Here is a 22,457-nt window from a genome sequence, read left to right on the forward strand (position 1 = left end):
GAACAAATGTCGGAGACTTTCAGGAGCTAAGATGTTACTTAGTGGCCAGTTTAACCTGCGCAGGGGCGAACTCCCAAGATGTCCAGAGACACCGTGCTCACAAGGAGCTGCAAATGGAAGCCGCGCCTGGCGCTTACAGCCAGGTCCTTATATATCCTAAGTGAGCAAGCATAATACAGAAGCAAATGTAGCAGTTTAGCTATTGGCTAGGGAGGTCGCACACAGCATAGCAACAGGGGCCGGCATAGCAACAGGGGCCGGTTTTAGCTTAGTGGCGAATTTCAAACATAAACTTCTGATAAGGGTCTCTGACCTTCTTTGTTCTCAGCCTCACAGGGTCATATCAGCACTCCCTGTTTCTTCAATAGTTACACTCTTGGCAGCCCCAGAATATCAGTACTCCCTGAATCTAACAATTACCTAAATAAATGTGTCTAGAATTTAAGAGAAATATTTGGGCTAGAACTATGAATGTGGTAAATATCAAAATGTAGGTGTAAATGCAACTCACAAAAGATGAAATAATATAATGAGAGTGTAGAATGGGGAAAGAAAACAAGACAATCCTCCCCCAAAATGCTAGCCTATTTCTGACTATCTTGTATAGATGATATGCCAATTAGCAAGCCATGGTACTCATATCACCATAATGGCATGTATATAATGGCATATTTCATCTTTTAAAAAATTCCAATGCACTAAGCTTGATCTTATTTATACGAAATAGATGGTAGAGACTGAGCTGGAAGATCCACAGCATGACTGCAGTGTCTTGACCACTCCAAAGCAGGCAAAATATGCATTTGAAAACCAAGGTGCCATCATTATAAATATTTTCTAAATGTGTCATCAAAAAAGATGGTGTTGATGCTAACGGTAGCTGGAAAGAAGAGCATGGGGCACTGTATGCAAAATAGTGTACTTCAACTTCAAATTGAGTCTCTTGCCCTCAGCCCCATGGAAGGCGCTTATACAGATGACTTGTTACAGTGAAAATCAATGGGCATTAGAGTTGGACTTAAAAGTCTCAATTCCAAGCTATCTTCACATCTTCTCAATAATGAAAAGTTTAAGTGACCCCAAGGAACGCTTTGGCAGAGAACATGCAAGTAAACACTGAGCACAGAAGTAGATATTTAAAATAAGCTTCCAGTTGCCACAGATAGGTTAGTTGCCTTCTCTGGGTCTATTTCCTCATCTGTTCCCAGATGATTCCTGAGGTGGCCATATCACTCCCAAGAGTAAGTCCAGGCACAGGCTTTACTGGAATGTCCTGTATGCTAAATCCACCCCAGGCGGGGAGTCTGGCAAGTACTTCTAGCGTGGTAGCATTCTCAATTAGAACTTGTCATCACTCAAAGCCCAGGTGGAACATGGTACATATATTATTTTTTTCCTCCTAGTTTTCATTTTGCTTTGGAATATTACTGTGACTATTTCTATTATTTCTAGCTATTGCATGTAATCTATGATTGCTCTCGCGATTTATTAGGTCATTTTCCATAATTTCCCCCTAGCTCTACCTGGCTGGCTATCTGTAGCTCAATATATCATTTCCAATACCATGACTTTTACATTTTATTATTTTTATTTTTGGAGCAATATATAGGAAAAAACTCGGCCATTAGTAATGTTAAGGAAAACTGTACTCATCGAAACTATTGTTTGTGGATAGAAGGGTAATTTATAAACTTTTTAAATTTGGAATTGAAAGGTTTCCTGGTAATAGAGCTAACTTAACTTTACAAACCCTCTGTTCCCTTAAATATCTCCAAATCAGCGAACTGCCCTAATATTTGTACACTTGTTGGCTCACTCTCCCTTTTTCTCTTCAACTCCATTTAATATATGTATCCCAGGGTGTAGTGGAGACTTCTGGCCCTAGAGCCTGGAAAATGTAACTCCAAATTTCCTGCAATCTCAGCTCCACTTCCTCGTGTACTCCGGTCCCAGGCTTGGAGCTTGTTGTTGTCACGTGGCCCCGTCGGGGCCTGGCAGGCCAATGGGTGCGCGCGGGCTACTGCACACCCCGCCCCCGACTCCGCCGAGCCGGGATTTGGCGCTCCGCGCCGGGGAGGCGGAGAAGAAGTTACTTTTGCTGGCCAAAGGGTCTTATGCGCGCCGACGCTGCTGGTCCTGAAACCTCCTTCAGTTGGCCGTCCTTTCACGTGTACCTCACTGCTGCGGGGCATGAAAAGGCTTCGCAGTCGGCAGTAAAAGGAAGTTTCCTTGGGAGCGCGAGAGCAGGGCGCGCACACGCGGCCGGGGCGCGGGCGTCCACTCGCAGCTGCAAGTTGGTGCCGGGCTTGGAGCGCGCGCCGGCTGGGAGCGCAGGGCCGAGCGAGAGGCCGCAGCACCGCGATGGGCGCGCCCGCGGCGGCGCTGGGACTGCTCCTGTGCGCGGTGCTGGGACGTGCGGGCCCCGCCGAGGGCAGTGGCCGCGGGGTCGCCGCCGAGCGCCTGTGCCCCGCGCCCTGCCGCTGCCTGGGGGACCTGTTGGACTGCAGTCGCCAGCGGCTGGCGCGCCTTCCTGAGCCGCTCCCGCCCTGGGTTTCTCGGCTGTAAGTATTCTTCCTGAAGGCGGAGGGGGAGCCGACTAGGGGTTTGGGCACCTGGCGCGCAGCAGCTTTTTCCCGGGCAGCTCTTTTGGCGCAGGCCTGGAGCGGCGCTAGGTGGGGATGGAGAAGGAGCTGTCGGGGCCCGAGTCTCCCTTCCCAGTGCCTGGAGGGCCTCGCGAATGGGATAAGGGAGCGAGCCACTGACAACTCCGGGGTAGACTCAGAGTCCTGCGCCTGGAGCTTTCCTAGGGGGTTAAATGTGCGCCCAGCCTGCCCGGGAGAGATGGCCACCGGCGGGCTACAGGAGTTCAGAGTTCTTCTCGAGTGTGTAGGAGCCTGTGACTCAACTTTGGTTTCCAACTGCTTTAGGCCCTTTTGCTGTACCCAGCCAGTCACTGAACGCGTTTCTTTCATTTAGGAAGCGCCTACACTCGAGTTCGGGCACTGTCCAAGCTGTGGTAGACATCCTTTTGTTGTTCTTGTCCCTGTGCTTCATAAAGCCTCTTCCTCGACCAAATTGTAACATCCTCGTTCAGGTAGGGAAGGACCTAGAGTTCTCAGAACTAAGGGCGTGATTTCTGTAGCTTCTCAACACTACCAGACGCTTTAGGAGAGAGTGCTGGGTGCTGTTATGCAAGAGTTTGGATGCTAGCCGTGTGTGAAGTTTGAAAACCTGAAATCATTGCCAGCCGCGTTCAGGAACAAGGAAAAATAATGTAGTTTAGTTGATAAGGCAGATTCTTTCCAAATGTCATCTCTGTATTGTGTTCTCTACCAGCCTTAGGTTGTGTGTGTGTTTTAATTAGAGGATTCCTGTGGAATGTAAACAATGAAAACTTAGGCTTTATAAAACAAAAGTTCTCTGTTTAAAAACTATAAAAGCACAGACTATCCTTAATCCGTAGATTTGGGCCTAGCATAATTGCAATGGAAATTCTAAATTCTTAAACAATTCTAGACTATCCTTAATGCCCTGTTAATAGTGGTGGAATAAACTGTTTTAAAGTCATTGTGCCTAACCAAAATCTTTCATTGTGAATTGTAGAATTGTATTCTGTGTGGTAGTAAACCTTAGTTTCAGAGAAATGTAGAATTGGAGAGTTTTAGATTGATATTTAACCTCTTATCATGAAATGTCTTACTTAGTAAGTTTTTATTACAGCTGGAGAAGTGGATAAGGGCTTTACCCTCAAACAGGAAAATTTTCAATTAGTTGTGGCTAATTCTGTTCACTTGCCTCTTGTGGAGGTCATGCTGCCTTATTCGTGAAATGTGAATGGCTCTATTGACAACATACTGGAACTGTACATTTGAATTACTGGAGGAAGGTGAACACCTATTAATAATAGAGGGATGAGAAAAAGAAAATGAATATAGTAGTGCTTCTTGGAGTGTGTTTAGAAAGGCTTGGGTCGTTCACAAATCTAATTTATATTTAATAGTTTCTCATTGTCAAGTGGCCCCTTATGTTTTGTGAATTTGGAAGTCTTTAAAAAATAACTGTATTGCTCTTGATTAGAAGGTGAGTTAAACCAAAAGGGGTTTGATACCTATTTAAACATTGTCTTAAAAGTAGCTGACCTAATTAGGATTTTGTTTTGCAGATAATTTGGTGGCACACTAAAACAAATTACAGTTTATTTGGTTAGCACAATCTTTAATTACATTTCCGCCAGCAGTAAATTGTCTCAGTACAAGTTCACATTCCTTAAATGTATGTGAAAATAAGTTCCACTTGTATAAATAAGCACTATGTCTCTTGTCAGAAGCCCCACTGTGATCACTCATTGGACAGCTCTGTCATTCTTGTACTTGTGTGACTTAACCAACTTTGTAGTTGTCACCAAACCATGTGGTCTGAATTCTTTATTGTAAATGTTCCTTTTGTTTGTGCCTAAAGCTCTAGAGGTGGCCTCTCTCCACCTTTGAAAGGAGCAGAGGAACACAAAGTATTGAGTTCTAACTTTTCTGTTACTTGGTGTTTGGAACAGGAGACATAACATAGCTGCTTCTTAAATTTTACTTAGTGAGAAAAGCTTTTAAGTAGATTGTTTCAGAGTTTAGAAATAAGTAGAAAAATGCATACTGTTCCCATATCTTCCTTTCCTTAGGTAATTAAGGTAGTAAAAGTTTGCCTTGGACTAGCTTATGAGAGCACTTCAGAAAAGTTTAGTGTGTGTCTTTTGTCATATTTGTTGAATTAGCAAGTTAAATAATAATCGGTCCTTTTATTTATTATAACTATTTTTTTACTTGATTCAGTTGTAATTTATTGCCGTACGAACCCTATGTGTGAAAAGTTGCATAGTTTGAGGTGTACCATAATAATATTACAGTCAGTTCTCCTTTCCAAAAGTAACTTCTAATATTTTAATGTAAGTGGCTATTTAAAAACAGTAACTATTTAAAAGTTGCTTACAACTAACTGCCTTGAAGGGCAGATTTGAGTTTGCATTTAGAATTTGTGCTTACAAGGAGTCCTGAACCTAAAGAAAAGTGCTTGTTAGAATATGTTATTTAGCCAAAAGAAGGAAAAGTTGCTCAATTGCCAGTGAGAGCTTCAAGTATTATTAAAATCTTGCTGGAATTTCAAAATTATTTATTTTATCACATGGAAATATTTGTGTCAGGTGAAAAAAAGTCTAACGTGCTCTCTGCTGGTGGGTTTTGTTGGTGTTCACCTATTATGATAGGTGAACCCTTGGGTTGGTACCAGATTAGGTCTGGGTGAAGGTAGTAGTCCTTATGGTTTTCACAGCTGTTTTTCTATATTTTCCAGACTAAAACTTGAACATAGCAGGCTGATTTATGAGTCACTTTGGATCAGTGTCTTAAAACAGCTACAGCCTGGTTTTTTGTTTTTCAGCTTTCCAGATTTCTGCTGAATTAGCAGCTCTGCAGGCCCCAGTGGGATTGATTAAGAAGCTGTGCTGGATATGCATTTTAAAATTTGACTTGGAAGTCAGATTTCCAAATGCTAAAAGGAAGAAAATGATAGCTGGAACCAAATGTTGTAAATTAATTATTTTCATATGTACTTGCTTGCTCATATTCAGGACGAGAGACTTGTCTCTACCAAGTAGAGTTTGATTTTCAAGTGTTTGACCAGCTGAATGCTGGCTAAATAGTTAACACCTCCTGCCTGAACTCCTTTCCCTTTTATTAACCTCACTACGAAAAGTTTTTTTAAAAAAGGTAAAGTACATGGTTGTTTAACCACTGTGTGAAACTGTACACCTGAAACTAACACAAAATATTGAATGTAAACGATAATTGAAAAAATAAAAATTGCCTAACCTGTGGTGGCTCAGTGGCTAAAGTGTCAACCTGGAACACTGAAGTCGACGCAGGTTTGAAACTCTGGGCTTGCCTGGTCCAAGGCACAGAGGGCATAGATAAGAAGCAACTACTATGAATTGATGCTTCTCGCTCCTCCCCCGCCCCCCCTCTCCCCTCCCTCCCTCCCTCCTTCCTCTAAAATCAATAAAATCTAAAAAAAGAAATTTTAAAAATGCAAAAAATTGTTGTACATTTTTGAGAGATATATTCCTAAATGTTTCTTATGCTATTATAAACATTTTTTAAAGTTTCTTGGTGAAGATGTTCATTAAAGGAACTCTAAAATTGATCAATCTGCTTTCCTTTTTGAATGTTGTTACTAAATTTAACAAAACATCGACATTGTACAACTTGAATTTGTTTTTAATAGTCTAGCCATAAAAAAAATATAAGGAAGATTTAGAAAAATGTGACATTCTTTAACTGGAAAGTAATCATTACTGAAACATAAACTGTATTAAATCTAAATTTAGGTGCATTAAAAGTTTCATGGCTTTAAGCATTTAGCAGTAAAAGTCACTTAAGGGCTGATTTTTTTTCTGCCACATATATAATGTGGTTTTAATAGTGATATGCAGTCTGACCTGTGATGGCGCAGTGGATAAAGCATCGACCTGGAAATTCTGAGGTCGCCGGTTCGAAACCCTGGGCTTGCCTGGTCAAGGCACATATGGGAGTTGATGCTTCCTGCTCCTCCTCTCTCTCTCCTCTCTCTCCTTCTCTGTCTCTCTCTCTCCCTCTCTCTGTCCTCTCTAAAGATGAATAAATAAAATAAAAAAATATATATATAAAAAAAATAGTGATATGCAAAATTCAGGATTGAAAGTGTTGCAGTAACTGCTGAAATATTTAAGGTTACCAGCTTGTGCTTCGGAATAAGGAGTGAGTGGTCCCCAGAATGTGCACTCTTCTCTAGAGGCAGTTTCTCAATTTCAAGGTCGTTTGTTGGCATTCTCATCCCATTACTGGTTGAGAAAAATGTTGGGCACTCAATCTCTGTTCTCCCAGAATTGCCCTGTGAATAATCCTGAACGTAACGCATGTGGTTTTAGTTTTTCTAATTAAAAGGAAAAATCACCTGTGTTAAATGTAAATGCCAGATTGGCTCCTTTTCTTTTTAAAACTTGAAACAATAGGGGATACAGTTTTATGCTGGTTCAGTGTTTAGTTAAGTGGGTCCAAGTGAGACTTTCTGTTGATTCAGGCTACCTCCCAGGTGAAGGACTCTTTTCCTTGGTTGTTTTTAAACCCTGTGGGGAATCTGTGACTATCTGTGGTGCTAAAAGCACACAGGTTTTGTCTGAGTCCTAATGTGAGTTGTGGGGCTTAGGGTTTCCTTGATGAACTCCAGATGGACCTGCGCTGGGTTTGTGAGGGAAAGTGTCTGGCTCCAGCGTGGTGAGCATGCACAGCAGTGGTTGTAATTGCAGGATTTTTATAGTTTCAAGACTGTGCCAGCTTTTTTTTCATGTTATAACTCTACCAGAACAAATCTACTCATGTCTGTTACTGTCTGGTAGGTCTTTAGGCAAACATGGTTCAAATAAAAAAAAAAGCCTTTGCAGATTTGTGTGTGTATGTGAAATAGAGAAATCCAGGTTTATTCTCAAAACAAAAATTCAGAGGCTGAAAGGGTCTCTGATTTCTAAGTGCCCATCCATTAGTTAACAATAAGTTACACTGTGCTTCTCTGTATTTCTCTGCTTTTTTCTTTTGGGGGCGTACTGATGCGTATAACAAATGGTTCATGCTTTTCTCCAATCAGATTTGGTTCTTTGAAACTTTGGTTTCTTAAAAATATTTGTTTTTATACACTGAAAGGATTAATTTAGTAAGGTTGGTTAACCTCTTTCAGTGGGAGAGCTTCAAATCATACTGTTAGCCTGGTTTTCAGGAGCTGTTCAGCCATTTTATTTTCATTACACCATTTTGAAGGCACAGATTCATTATGTTGACAAATATAGGGAATACAACCAAATATTGGGCAGATTTGGTTTTATAGTTTGAATCTGAAATACTATGATGAATTTCTAGCCTAAAGTACTTATATGCAGGAATTTTATTTTTTTTAAATAATGTCCAATGACAATTATTACAAAGTTAGATTGAGTCTTGAATAAGAAGCAGTTATTTTAGTGATTGAAAAGAAATCTGATCACAGTGTTCTATACATTCTGTTTAACTTTGTTATTAAGTGGTTAATGTGGTTTAAATTACACATTATGTCACCAGTTACTGAGATTTGGGGAATTCGGGAAAGCATAGGGTTCAGGTTGTTTTCTACCCTCAACACTCACTTGCGCGCGCACACACACACACACACACACACGCACGCACACACACACACACACACACACACACACACACACTACTTTAAATTGGTGCCTTAGCCTAGAGAAATATAAATGTATGAAAAGCAATTTCTGTTTTGTTTGACTATAATAAGGACCCTGATGCAGAATTTTATAATAAAATTAAAAGATTTCTTTAGAGTATTGTTTTTCAAGTGCTGGTCCCTGGACCAATCTGCCAGAAATTTCATGCCTGTCCATGAAAGAGTTCACTACCATGATGTATGAAGATTTTGGAACCAATGATTTTAGTTGAATTTGCTTAGGGTCAGGGTGATTTCTGCCTCAGTGATCCCCGAAATTATTGTTCTGTTTTCACCAGTCCCCAAGTGTAAAAGAGGTTGAAAACCAGTGCTTTAGAGCTTTTAGTTGTAGCAAACTGCCTAATTAGCCACTTTCATAAGCCGTGACTTCATCATATCAAGTTGGAAGTGAGAGATGGTAAGGGATGGGGAACGTAAGGCAAATCAGCCAGCTCACAGAAGCTCTGTTCACCCAGTGCCACAAACCATCTCCTAAAACTTTTGTGGGCTTAAAGCATTGAATCCAACAGCCTTCTAAACTAATTTTGTCCTCAGAGTTTGTATTTTTGAGTTTAGTATTTTGTCACCATCTCGTTTGTGGAAGGGATAAACCAATTATTTCTTAGGTTATCACTAGTGTTGATAGAGATATTTCACAGATTCACTCTGTCTTGTATATCATTGAGTGCTAGTAGTGATTTTTTAAAAACTACTTATAATTTTATTCTTGTTTTCTCATAGGGACTTAAGTCACAACAGATTTTCTGTCATCGAGGCAAGTTCCATGAACCACCTTCATAGTCTTCGAGAAGTGTGAGTCTTAGTTATTTTTTATTTGACATTTGAATAAAATATACTACCCATTACACTATTTAACTGTAAAGAACATTTAGATTACAATAAATTACTTAAAACTGTTAACTTGGGAGATACCTTTAAATAATTTTATGAAGTTTCACTTCTATGAATTACAGATTACCTAATCAGCTTTTCCCTTCCCTTTCCCCCCTTTTTGGGGGCATTTATAGGAAACTGAACAACAACGAATTGGAGACCATTCCAAATCTAGGACCAGTCTCAGCAAATCTTACACTTCTTTCCTTGTAAGTAAATGTTAGCAGGATTTCATATGTATGTTTGCAGGGACCAGAGGTAGCAGTTAGATATGGGCTGGAGTAAAGGCCTTAGAAGCAACATACGAATAGTCCCTTCAGTGGAGAATGGAGGTATTCTTTAAATTGGTTGGTTGGTCTTCCTGTCCCATCTCTCTCTCTACTAAATTTGAAGTATTGTTGTAACAACACACTTTTTACACTTTGCTGCCATTGCTGAACTGGTCTCCAAGATCCAGAGAAGCCGCCTGCACCCCATAGAGACATGTGCTTGATTATATTCCATAGACTAGGACTATAACTGTTATCATTTAATGGTTGGCATGAGATCTGTGGATTAAGTATTGTTACATAGTTGCTAGTGGAGAATGATCAGAGTTGTTTTGTGAGGAGAAATGAAAGTTTTAATAATGCCTTAGTGTCCTCTTTTAATTGTGGTGCCCGAGGTAGAAATCCAGGTTCAGAAACATCAAATCAAAATATGAACTTTATACAGCTAACATTATATGATTGAAGTTAGAACTAGCAGAGAAATACCATTGCATGTTATTTTGCAAATAGGAGTTTTCAAATAAAATTAAAATTGTGTTAGCTTTTCTGTATGTTTAGGATAGATAATAACATGTATTATTCATGCATTAAAGATTTTTGGAATAATTTTGATTTAGCATTTAAAGGCAGTATTTAGAATGTGAATGGTTTAATTTCTAAAATTAAGTAGTTTGTCCTTTTAATCTTGAATAATTAAAAATGTATTTAGCCCATTAATGTTAAAAATGTTTTCCTCCTCTAAATAACTTAAGGAAAAAAACCACCATTGTTAGGTGCTGCTGGGAAAGGTGTTGGGAGGGTTGAAATTATACAGTAAATTTCAAGAGAGCTGTTCAATTAATTACAATGATTACAACCCAATTGCTTACATCTGGTAATTTATAGAGGTTTGTTTTCACTGAGGGCCCAGGTCAGCTAAGTCACTGGTGCAGCCGCTGTGTCTGCCTTCCTCTGTTTGAATAAGAACTAAGTGACATTTGATACTGATGTGGTTTTTCCAGAGATCAGAAACAGAAAAGAATGAAAGAAAAGCAGTTGGTATTTGACAAGTAAACAGTGAATTTAAAAAACATTTTTATGCTAGCATTAATACTTGTGTTTGGCCTTTCACAATTGCTTAAAATTTTGGCATCTGAATGAAGCGCTGGCTTTAGTAGCTTAAACCTCTTTAGCTATTCTCATTTGACCATTGAGGCCTTTGCTAATCTCAGGGAATGCCACTTCACCCTTCTGTCTTTGCCATGTGTATTGGCAGATTCTGTCATCAGGTTTAAGAGAGCCTTGTTGGTGAGGGGGTTCATTGCAGGCTTCATAACTAAGAATGTTTGTAGTGGCCTTTCAGAATCTGGGTGGGGTGGGGAAAACAGTCTCCTCTTTGACTTGATACAGAGTTGAAAGCACAAGAACTTCAAGGAAATTAGAAAGTTATTTTGGAAAGAAATAACCTAGTGATTTTATATTCTAATGCTATAATTTGTAAGTAGAAGACTGAAATAAAATATGGAAAGTTAGACACCTTTAGAATTTGAACTCATCTTCGTATTTTGTGTTTCACTTTAGTGAGTGCTGCATAATCTTTTCGGAACTGTAATAATCTCACTTTCCCCTTAATTTGTTGCAGTACATCTAACCAGGGATTGCTTTGTTCACCTATGTAATGATAGCTCCTAGTTTTTTCTTAGATCCATGGAATCTCTGAAGAGTAATTTATGTAATGGGCCTGCTAATTCAATATGGATAGTGAAAAATTGTTTTTGTACCTATAAAGTATTTGAAAAATTCACTTCTCTGGTTGTTTTCTTCTACACGTATTTTGTTTTTTCCTGTAGGCTTCTTTGGATATTGTAGTACACAGTCATTGTTTCCAAAGCACTACTACTTTCTGTCTTGTTTTGTATAGGGTAAAATGTTTAAAACATTTTCTTTTATATAGGAGCTCCTGAAAATAACCAGAGCTAAAAGTCCTTCCACATTTCTGAAATTTCACACACAAAAAAATTGTTAAACCACATAGCGTAAGTTAGATTACAGATATACTGCGGCACCACAATTAAATCCCACATTTTTTCAGGACTATTTGACTTTCATTCTGTTAAGATTATTATTTTTTTTACAGTTTATGGAGGAAATCATTTTTCTGGGTAATTTGCACAAGGTAAATAATTTTAAACATATTAAAGAAAAGGAAAAATTAAAGAGTCTTGAGCAATATGGTATCACTGCTCCATATTGTTGCTACTCTGTGCAGTGGGTCCCTTCCCAGCGGGGAAGGAGACTAGGAGCAGAGAGACTGTATCTGGTAATACCCTTCTCTCTGAGCTGCAGAGAAGACTGTATCTGGTAATACCCTTCTCTCTGAGCTGCAGAGAAGACTATCTGGTAATACCCTTCTCTCTGAGCTGCAGAGAAGACTGTATCTGGTAATACCCTTCTCTCTGAGCTGCAGAGAAGACTGTATCTGGTAATAATACCCTTTTCTCTGAGCTGCAGAGAAGACTGTATCTGGTAATACCCTTTTCTCTGAGCTGCAGGATCCAGGAGCTAATATTGAGTCCGATAACACCCCAGGCCCAGAAATTAATTTATTTGAGGACCAGTTCCGATGTCAGGGAAACTTGGCAAAATCTCAGGGTCTTAGGTTGACCATTGGGTAAATGTTGAAACTCACCATTAAGAAAACACATCTCAGCCCTGGCTGTTTGGTTTAGCGGTAGAGCGTTGGCCTGGCATGTGGAAGTCCCAGGTTGATTCCCGGTCAGGGCACACAGGAGAAGCAGCCATCTGCTTCTCTACACTTCCCCTTTTCTCTCTCTCCCCCCCCACCTACCCTCTTTCCCCTCTACCCTCCCACCTTCTCCTGCAGCCATGGCTCATTTGAGCAGGTTGGCCCCAAGTTGGCCTTCGGCACTGAGGATGGCAACAAGGCCTCACCTAAGGCACTAAAAGAGCTTGGTTGCCGAGCAGCAGCTCTGGATGGGCAGGGCATAGCCCAATTGGGGGCTTGCTGGGTGGATCCTGGTTGGGGTGCATGTGGGAGTCTGTCTTTTTGCCTTCCCACCTCTCATTTAATAAAACAAGAAAACACATCTCTGATATTTCTAGGGACTTTTCAGAATATAAAAGACCTGAGTAGACTTGTTTTTCTTTGAATCTCACATAGCACTAACTCAGAAGTCAACTGGCATTCTAAGGGGGTAAGACATGGTTTGCGTTTATTTTTTTGTTTCTCTCACAATTATTTCCTACCTATGGCAGGAAATATGTTTTCAAAAAAGAAATGGAATAATCTTTGGGATGAACATATTTTGTAGTGAATCTGTTGACCTGGCATAAGTCAGTTGTACTCACTGGATGTGATAGTCGTGTCTTCCTGTGATGTGCGTGGACTGCCAAACAGTAGACGTCTTTGAAACCTAGGACTTGGGTCAGGGTCTGGTTTCGGTCTGTGAGTTACATAGGATTACTGTTTAACAAAAGAGGAGTTATTGGTCATTGAAGGAAGCTAGTTGAGTCATAGACTTGACATTGATGGTATGTAGCATTGTCCAACATACAGATATTTACCTATTGTCTTAGAGATGAAAAGGTTTAGGTGAGTTGAACATCCAAGAGCTACTTATAGTACTTGTTAAAAATGTAGATTTCCAGACCTATCCCTAGGTATTTTAATTTTATTTATTTATTTATTTATTTATTTATTTTACAGAGACAGAGAGTGAGTCAGAGAGAGGGATAGACAGGGACAGACAGACAGGAATGGAGAGAGATGAGAAGCATCAATCATTAGTTTTTCATTGCGCGTTGCAACACCTTAGTTGTTCATTGATTGCTTTCTCATATGTGCCTTGACTGCGGGCCTTCAGCAGACTGAGCAACCCCTTGCTGGAGCCAGCAACCTTGGGTTCAAGCTGGTGGGCTTTTTGCTTAAACCAGATGAGCCTGCGCTCAAGCTGGTGACCTCGGGGTCTCAAACCTGGGTCCGACGCTCTATCCACTGCGCCACCGCCTGGTCAGGTGATATTTTAAATTAATTAGTTTGAGTGGGGCCCAAGAACATTCATTTTAACACATCTATCTAGCTGATTCTAATCAGAAATTATATAAATATTTCTGGAATTACTGATAGCATCCATTTTATCATCGTCAAATAAGCCTTTTCTCATTATTTCTTATCTCAAAGGTAAAGCATTTCTTCCAAATTTATCATTTTCTACATAATATGTTATTTTTCCAGAGATGATATTGTCATCCTTCCGAAGAAGTTATAAAAATCACCCTTACTTATGGTCGCACCCTAAAATATGTTCTCTAACAATGAAAAGCCATTGAAGAGCTTTTGGAAGATTGAGGTGATCAGATTTGCTTTTTGAAAGTGTCATTCTGGCGTGAGTGTGGAGAGTGGCTTAGAGATGGCAGAGGGTAGTTTCAACAAGGCAGACAATGAGGAAGCCACTGCAGTCAGCCAGGAGAGACCGGCACTGTACTATAGTGTTGCTCACAGCAGTAGAACAGCAGTTAGCAAAGCACAGGTCAGATGGCTCCAAATTCATTGCTGACTCTTCCCTTTGCTGGGTTTGTGACCTTGGGCAAGTCACTGTCTGTGTTTCCTCATCTGTAAAATGAGAATAACCAGGCCCTGGCCGGTTGGTTTAGTGGTAGAACGTCGGCCTGGTGTGCAGAAGTCCCAGGTTCGATTTCCGGCCAGGGCACACAGGAGAAGTGCCCATCTGCTTCTCTACCCCTCCCCCTCTCCTTCCTCTCTGTCTCTCTCTTCCCCTCCCGCAGCCGAGACTCCATTGGAGCAAAGATGGCCTGGGCGCTGGGGATGGCTCCTTGGCCTCTGCCCCAGGCGCTATAGTGGCTCTGGTCGCAACAGAGCGACGCCCCGGAGGGGCAGAGTGTTGCCCCCTGGTGGGCGTGCCAGGTGGATCCCGGTCGGGCGCATGCAGGAGTCTGTCTGACTGTGTCTCCCCGTTTTCAGCTTCAGAAAAATACAAAAAAAAAAAAAAAAAAAAAAAAAAAGAATAACCATGCCCATCTCATAGGGCTGCTGTGGAGATTTATTTATTCATTTTTTTTTTTTAGAGAGTACAGAGAGAGACAGAGGAGAGAGAGACAGGGGGGAGGAGCTGGAAGCATCAACTCCCATATGTGCCTTGACCAGGCAAGCCCATGGTTTTGAACCGGCGACCTCAGCATTTCCAGGTCGACACTTTATCCACTGCGCCACCACAGGTCAGGCCTGCTGTCGAGATTTAGAGAATACAGGTAAAACCAGCTGGCATTTGCTCAGTGAATATGAGCCATTCGTGATGATCATTCAACTAAAATTTATTGAATAAATCTGTGCCAGCTTCATTTTTCAGTGCTGGAGACACAGCAGTGAGCAATGCGGGTAGATTCCCTCTTACTAGGAAGCTTCTGAGGGGTGAGAAAAAATAAATGAGTAAACAAACTTTAAAAGAAAACTTGAGTTCCTTGAAAAATGCTATGAAGCAAAAGAAAAGAGGACAATGGGATTGAGATCTCTGGCAGTTGCCCTTGAGTGTGGTCACGGAAGGCTTCGTTTGGAATGTTTAGCAAATCCTACTATGTGCTAGGTACTTGTGTTAGGGTTGAGATTCAACAGTGAACTAAACAGCTAAAAATTTTTGCCCTTGTAAGTGACCCTCTCATGAAAAGAGGAAGACAGAAAGTAAAATAAAGAAGAAATGTGGTCAGAAGGTGATAAGTGCTAGGGAGAAAAATAGAGCAGAAAGAAGGGAGGAGAGTGTGTGTTGGAAGAAGGGAATTACAGTTTGAAATGAAGGTTCATGGAGTGACTCACCTGGCAGGTGACAGTTGAATCAGGGCCTGATGGTGGGGGAGGTGGTCATGTGGGACATCCTGTGGGAGGGGTCATCTCCGGTTTCCTCTGCCCTGTCCAAATCTTGCCATTTCTGTTCAGCTGTTATGTGGAAATGAAATGATAATTGTTTTTCATTTTCTCCCTTCCTATCCTTTGAGGCCTCCATGGCTCACTCTTGTTTTGCCCAGTACTCAACATATGTATGTGTGAGATAGAGTTGGTGCCTAATTAATATATGAATTAAGGAATATGTATAGAATAGCCATATGTAATTAGCATTATTGAAACAGATGTCCTCCTGTAAACTTAGTTCATACCAGTGACTAAAAATTCACGGAGGAGACAAAGCATACCTGTGTTCTACTTAATTTGTGTTCAACAATGCATGCTTGGTAAAAAAATAATAATAAATTAGAACAACCAATAATAATTAAAGAAAAAAAAAGAACAAGAGAAGCAGTTTAAGTAGTATAAGATTTTAGCTCACCACTGCAGCCATTGAGCACAGACCCCGGAGCGTGTGTGACAGAAAGACCTTTCTCCCATTTCCCAATGTTCTAAATGAATACTGTGCCCCAGCGAGCATGCCTTTGGTCTTTGGAGGTACAGATTTTTCATAACCCCTGTTCCCAATACACATGGGAACTACATCATCAGTTTCTGAACTAAAAATTCACAATACAAAAATTGGCCCTATATAGGACTTCTTGAGAGAGAGAGAGAGAGAGAGAGAGAGAACATAGGTCTGCATAAAAATTCTTTGGTAGTCTGTTCAGGGGTCTTCAAGGTTATATTCATGATAACTGTTTTCCCCTATTCACTGGTTTTAGAACCTAGTGCCATGTAAGATGGAGTGCCATCACGTCATGTCCTCCATATTAGAGATGCTTTGGGGAGGCAGGAAAGTGTGAGAGCCGTGCATGCCCTTTGCTTCAAGTTCTGATGTGATTCACATGCTACAAAGAACAGTCCTGGGTGGTAGGGAGCAGGGAGTACTGGGAATTTGTGCCATGAACAATAGTTATTGTAGAATTCTGAGAAGGGTGTGACTTTTCTTTTACTTCAGTTTTGAAACTCCCGCAAGTACAGTTTGTGTAGTGCTCCAGTGGCGTTTGTCACCCACCCCATTCCTGGATAGGACTCCTATCTTTCTGAGTGTTCAGTCCCCTCAGCAGCATAGGACAGCCTCTGGCATGGAGGGATGCTCATTGAATATTGGAGGGAATGAGAGATCACGGGCACTGATGCAGTGGTAGAGAGAACTGAGCTGGGAAAGGGGCACACAGATTTCCGTCTCACACTTCTGACCTGTCTGACCTCAAGCAGAGCTAATTAACTCTTCTTTGTTTATATGTAACAACCGTGTAAGATGTTTCTCTCTTTCTCATCTGGTTCCGGTGAGGGATCAAGTGGCATGTTGTGCAGGAAGGGGCTCTGAGAAGTGTGAGCAGCCGCAGCTCCGCTCTGCAGCTGCAGTGGGCTTGGCGGGGTGGCAGACTTGAGGCAGTGGGCCAGAGTGGACTCTGGAACCAGGAAGGTCACAGGAAGAAGACAGGATTTAAAGGAATTATCCTGGCAGCAACAGATGAGGGAGGAAGAATGGGGTTAATTTTCAGGGAAATATTTTTTTCACATAATTTTTAAAAAATGGGTGAGCATTCAGTTATAGTTACTAACTGAACATTTCTAGGGCTTGGGTATCTATAAGGTGTGTTTTGAGCTGTCCTAGTGCCAATAACAAGGCGTACTAGGTGCTAAGGGCTAAGGAACAAAGCCAAACAGAATTTGGCCTCTGCCCTCAAGGGGCTTTGAATAGTAATGGAAGGGAGACAATAAAGAGGTCCTTCTAGGAGGGTGCTGCCCTGGTTGATAGGGATGTGCTTGGCGCTGTCCCAGTGCAGAGTAGGCTGTAGGTAACAGTACGTGTGCTGTGTGAGGAAAGAGACTTGGGTAAGTGATAAGTTAGGGTCGGCTGAGGTGTTTTACATGTTTGGGGAGTCATTGTACACTTTTTAAAGCAGGAGAATGAAATGACTATTTCAGTTAATCACAGAACCTGCTTTTCTCCTTTTTTTCCAAGTCATTAAACGGTGTTCCTTTTCTGAATCAGGAGCCATAAAGACCGATAAATAATGTGACTTTGATATTTGACAGTTACGACTTGTGGAATACCTGTTATCTGTCCATCCTTGTAACTCTTCTGTGCTCTGAGCCCTGCTGTGTCTTAGGGCCATGTCTTTTTCCCACAAAGAGAAATTGGCCATTGGGTGTGCCTCATTTGCATGCTGGCTTCTGTATGGTAAGAAGGGTAGATTTGAACTAGTGGTTAGAAATCTAATCAGCAGGGCTATGTCATCTAGATACTGAACCCAATATTGTATTAAATGGGAATTTCATCTGTGAGCATGCATTTCTCATTACAGTCTAAAAAATCAGACTAATGAAAAATAATCAGTTTGGGAGGCAGTGATTTAAAAGATTATTGCTTGGTTGCATGGCACAGACTTTATTTAAATAATTTATCAAACTCAATTTATAACTTTTAAAAACTGGTATGTTAATAGTTCACAACTTAGAGATAAAGCTTCATATATGGAAGACAAGCATTATATATGTCTTCAAGTGATGATGTAACTGAATAATTTTATAACTGTGCAGTACAGCTCTGTGTTTTTTAAGCCAAAACTTATGTGAGTCAATATTTGAAAAGCACTCACCATTTTGTCATATTAATTAAGGCAGTTGGGGAGCAGCATTAGTCAGAGTTAGAACTTCAGTTTCTGGGGAATCAGGAAGCTTTGCTCTGACTAAGTGGACATAAACTACATCCCATTTTTACCCACATCTGGGTATAAATGAGCCCATATAATTCAATAACCTTAACTGAAAAATTCATCCCTAAATGTATGCTCTACCAATGTAGAAAAACGAACCAGTGTCTTCATATATAAAGGACGTTGCATTACAGGGCTACAAGCTTCACCGAAACATGCCAGACATTAGTGTGTTTAAAGAAAGTAAGCTCATGAAGATCAAGTGTTACAAATTAAACACTTGGCCCTGGCCGGTTGGCTCAGTGGTAAAGCCTTGGCCCGGTGTGTGGATGTCCCAGGTTTGATTCCAGACAAAGGCACACAGGAGAAGTGCCCATCTGCTTCTCCTCACCCTTCCCCCTCTCCTTTCTCTCTATCTCTCTGTCTCTCTCTTCCCCTCCCACAGCCAAGGCTCCATTGGAGCAAAGTTGGCCTGGGCACTGAGGATGGCTTCGTGGCCTCCAGCTCAGGTGCAAGAATAACTCCAGTTGCAACGGAGCAATGCCCCAGATGGGCAGAGGATTGCCCCCTGTTGGGCTTATTGGGTGGATTCTGGTCAGGCTCATGTGGGAGTCTGTCTCTCTGCCTCCCTCCATCTCACTTCGGAAAAATAAAAAAATAAACACACACATGCTTACACATGTTAATATGATAAGTTGTATTCTTTTAACTGGACTTTAAAATGTTTATATGTGATTGGCACATAAAAGAGTTTACTGTACACAGACATGTGCTGTGACAAACACTTGTAAGTTTATCTTCACATTTACTTTAAACTCCCCGTAATACAAGTTTGCAAGGTTTGTGAATCCTCCATTTAGAATGATTGTATTTGAAACAAATGTGTGATCATGTCATGGTTCTTTCAGCCATTCAGGAATTTTCCATTCCTCTTAGATTAAAAGCAAAATCTCTCTCAAGATATTAAATGCTCTCCATGATCTGAATCTTTTCCCAGTGAGCCTCCCCCCGATGCCTGCCGGCCTTCTGGGAATGTGCCGGCTTGTTTCTGCCTCAGTCCTGTTGTGCGTGCCTCTCCCTCTGCCTGGAACGCTCCCCCTCCCCTGCTGTGACGCCAGGCTTTAGGTTCCCCTTATATTTGTTCACATCTCCTCTGTTTACAATGTCTACTTTATTATAATATGTGCTGCTCACATTTTTCAGTTGCATATTTGTGATACATTTAATGTCCATTTCCCCCACCGGAATGAAACTTCATAAAAGCTGAGGTCGTATCTGTTTTCATCCACACGGTAACCCTGGCATTAGTGCAGAAGATGGTAGACACTCAGTATGTTTGTCAGATGAATGACTAAATGGATGTCCCTGTCCAAATTAATGTACATAATTGTTGAAGAAACAATTCAGTTAACTTTTTTCTTCCTGCCTCTTTATACACACTTAAAATTTTCATTGATGAAACTTGGCTTTTCCAAGGTGACAACATTACTAGATTTGGCATAATGACCCATTAAACAACTTTCTTCAGTGGTGGTTCTTGCAGCCGCAAATTTGTCCCCCAATCCCTTGACTTGATCTTCCAGTGTAGCATTCTACAAAAAGTCTTGTATGAGCAATGTTTATCCTGAACTGACACCGTTTCCTCATCCCTTCCCTCAACTTGATGCTAGCCATTTGGGTTCCTGCTTTGAAGTATCAAGTGCAGCTTCTGCCAGAGACTTTCTAAGCTGAATAAGGCTTGTGCTGCCAAGGCAGACAAAACAGTAAAGCTAGTTGCTATTCACGATTGGAGTGGCAAGATTCAACATGTGTTTCTATCCTGGCCTAATTGCTTTTCTTCCATCTCTTCCTTATTTTACCATCTCTGCTATCTTCCCTAGACTAGAGGCTCAGGGGTCCAAGTTGGGTAGAGAGACTAAAATAATGAAATAGGGCTCTGACTAGTAAGACTTCTTTCTTTGGCTAAAAGTTGCTTAAGTACTAAATTCACAACACAAAAGGAAAGGCAATCGCAATTATAAGCACCGCCTTTCTAGTAGTTAAAATTACCTGCCTGGCTGTTTCTTGCCCTCTCCTGGATGGAAGCCTTAGCCAATAGACATGGTAGTCTTTAGAGTGAAGGTGAAGACAAAATGAAGTAGTAAGGTAATATTTATAATATTTATGCTGCAAAGTACTGTGCAGCATAGAGTAAGCATGGTATACATTCTATTTTACTGTGCACAAGCAATTTTAAATGTATTTTTTATAACAAAACAAACACGGAATAGAATTAGAATGAGATATATATATATATATATTTTTGAGATATATATATATATATATTTGAGATAAAAAATATATATATATATATATTTTTTTTTTTTTAGAAAAAAATAAAAGATGCTCTTTGAATTTAGTCATCTTTTGCTTTGTAATACTGCTTGAGGTATTGGCCCAGGAAAAGGTGGATGTTTACAGAGTCAAGAAAGTAGTCAATTAATTGTATAAATTCCTCTTTCTCTTACTCACTTTTTCCTGTCTTTTTTGCTTTCACTCCCTTACCACCATCCCCGTGTCAGTATCAAGAAAAAGGTCAGGGGAATTAGAAACAGTTTAGTATGTTCAATACTGTTCATAATTCATTTTTTGTTAGTTTTGAGTGTCTATATTCAATCATAGTGACTGGGAATTAGAAGACACGTTTCCTTCTGTGGAGAAACCTCTGGAAGTGAGATTATCCAGCCTCCCCTTGGGCACATCCAGGGACAAAAGCTCACTTCTTGGGGAGGAGCCATTCCATTGAAAATAGTTCTAATTGCTAGGACTTTTTTTTTAAATTTATTATTTTTTTAAGATTTTTAAAATTCATTTTAGAGAAGGAACCAAGAGAGAGAGAGAGAGAGAGAGAGAGAGAGAGAGAGAGAAAGAAGGGAGGAGCAGCAGGAAGCATCAACTCCCATTTGTGCCTTGACCAGGCAAGCCCGAGGTTTCGAACCAGCGACCTCAGTGTTCTAGGTTGACACTTTACCCACTGTGCCCCTGCAGGTCAGACAAGGACTTTTTATTTGTTAAGCTGAGCTCTGTCCCTTTGTGGCTTACACTTGTTACCCTAGTTTTATGTGCTGGAGAGAACAACTTCCTTCTATTTTCTGTATTATAAAGCAAGACTTTAGAATATAAGGTTTCCTTAGAGCCGCCTTTTCCCCCTCTCAAGTTCCAGTTCCTGTGTGATGTGGGCTCCAGGCCAGTGCTTTGCAGTAGCACTGTCTGCCTCGATGGGCCAGTTCTGTGTGCTGCCCACTGCACCAGCCACTAGACACATGGGTAGGGAACACTTGAAATGTGGTGTTACTGAATTTTCAATTTAATTTAACCTAATTAAATGTACATGGCCAATGGCTATAGTACTGTACTGGGCATTGTAGGTCTAGATTTGTCTCCCATCCAAGTTCCAGGACCGACCCTGCTTAGCTTCTGAGATCAGATAGATTGGGAGCATTCACGGTGGTATGGCCGCAGATGTGTAGATTTGTGAAGTCCTCCCCACCCACACCTTGTCTATCATGACAGTGTGAAATGCTGTGCCTAGCACAAATACTTGAGAGGTGGTCTAATACAGAATATGGTAAGACCATTACTCTGGACCCAAATACTGGAAATGTAGGAAGCTTAACATTAAATTTGGCATCTTTTTTTTTTTTTTTTTTAATAATTTTATTTTTTTAATGGGGTGACATCAATAAATCAGGATACATATATTCAAAGATAACAAGTCCAGGTTATCTTGTTCAATTATGTTGCATACCCACCACCCAAAGTCAGATCGTCCTCTGTCACCTTCTATCTTGTTTTCTTTGTGCCCCTCCCCACCCCCATCCCTCTCCCATTCCCCCCTCCCCCCCGTAACCACCACACTCTTATAAATGTCTCTTAGTTTCACTATTATGTCCCACCTACGTATGGAATAATACAGTTCCTGTTTTTTTCTGATTTACTTATTTCGCTTCGTATCATGTTATCAAGATCCCACCATTTTGCTGTAAATGTTCCGATGTCATCATTTCTTATGGCTGAGTAGTATTCCATAGTGTATATGTGCCACATCTTCTTTATCCAGTCATCTATTGATGGGCTTTTTGGTTGTTTCCATGTCCTGGCCACTATGAACAATGCTGCAATAAACATGGGGCTGCATGTGTCTTTACGTATCAATGTTTCTGAGTTTTGGGGATATATACCCAGTAGAGGGATTGCTGGGTCATAAGGTAGTTCTATTTTCAGTTTTTTGAGGAACCACCATACTTTCTTCCATAATGGTTGTACTACTTTACATTCCCACCAACAGTGTATGAGGGTTCCTTTTTCTTTTTTTTTTTTTTTTTTTAATTTTTATTTATTCATTTTTTAGAGAGGAGAGAG

General features: G+C 40.7%; 1 protein-coding gene across 2 annotated transcripts in view; it reads left to right on the forward strand.

Annotated features, from left to right (window-relative positions):
* The first annotated feature begins 2,077 nt into the window (after positions 1–2,077).
* Positions 2,078–22,457, forward strand: part of LRIG3 (leucine rich repeats and immunoglobulin like domains 3) — a 56,707-nt gene continuing 36,327 nt past the window's right edge. For both annotated transcript variants that reach the window (XM_066369332.1, XM_066369331.1), the window contains exons 1-3: positions 2,078–2,561; positions 9,013–9,084; positions 9,300–9,374. In XM_066369332.1, the coding sequence (XP_066225429.1) occupies positions 2,362–2,561; positions 9,013–9,084; positions 9,300–9,374 (347 nt within the window). In that variant the 5' untranslated portion in view covers positions 2,078–2,361. The remainder of the gene's footprint in view (positions 2,562–9,012; positions 9,085–9,299; positions 9,375–22,457) is intronic.

Source organism: Saccopteryx leptura, chromosome 2 (genome assembly GCF_036850995.1).
Source record: "Saccopteryx leptura isolate mSacLep1 chromosome 2, mSacLep1_pri_phased_curated, whole genome shotgun sequence".
NCBI classification, from domain to species: Eukaryota; Metazoa; Chordata; class Mammalia; order Chiroptera; family Emballonuridae; genus Saccopteryx; species Saccopteryx leptura.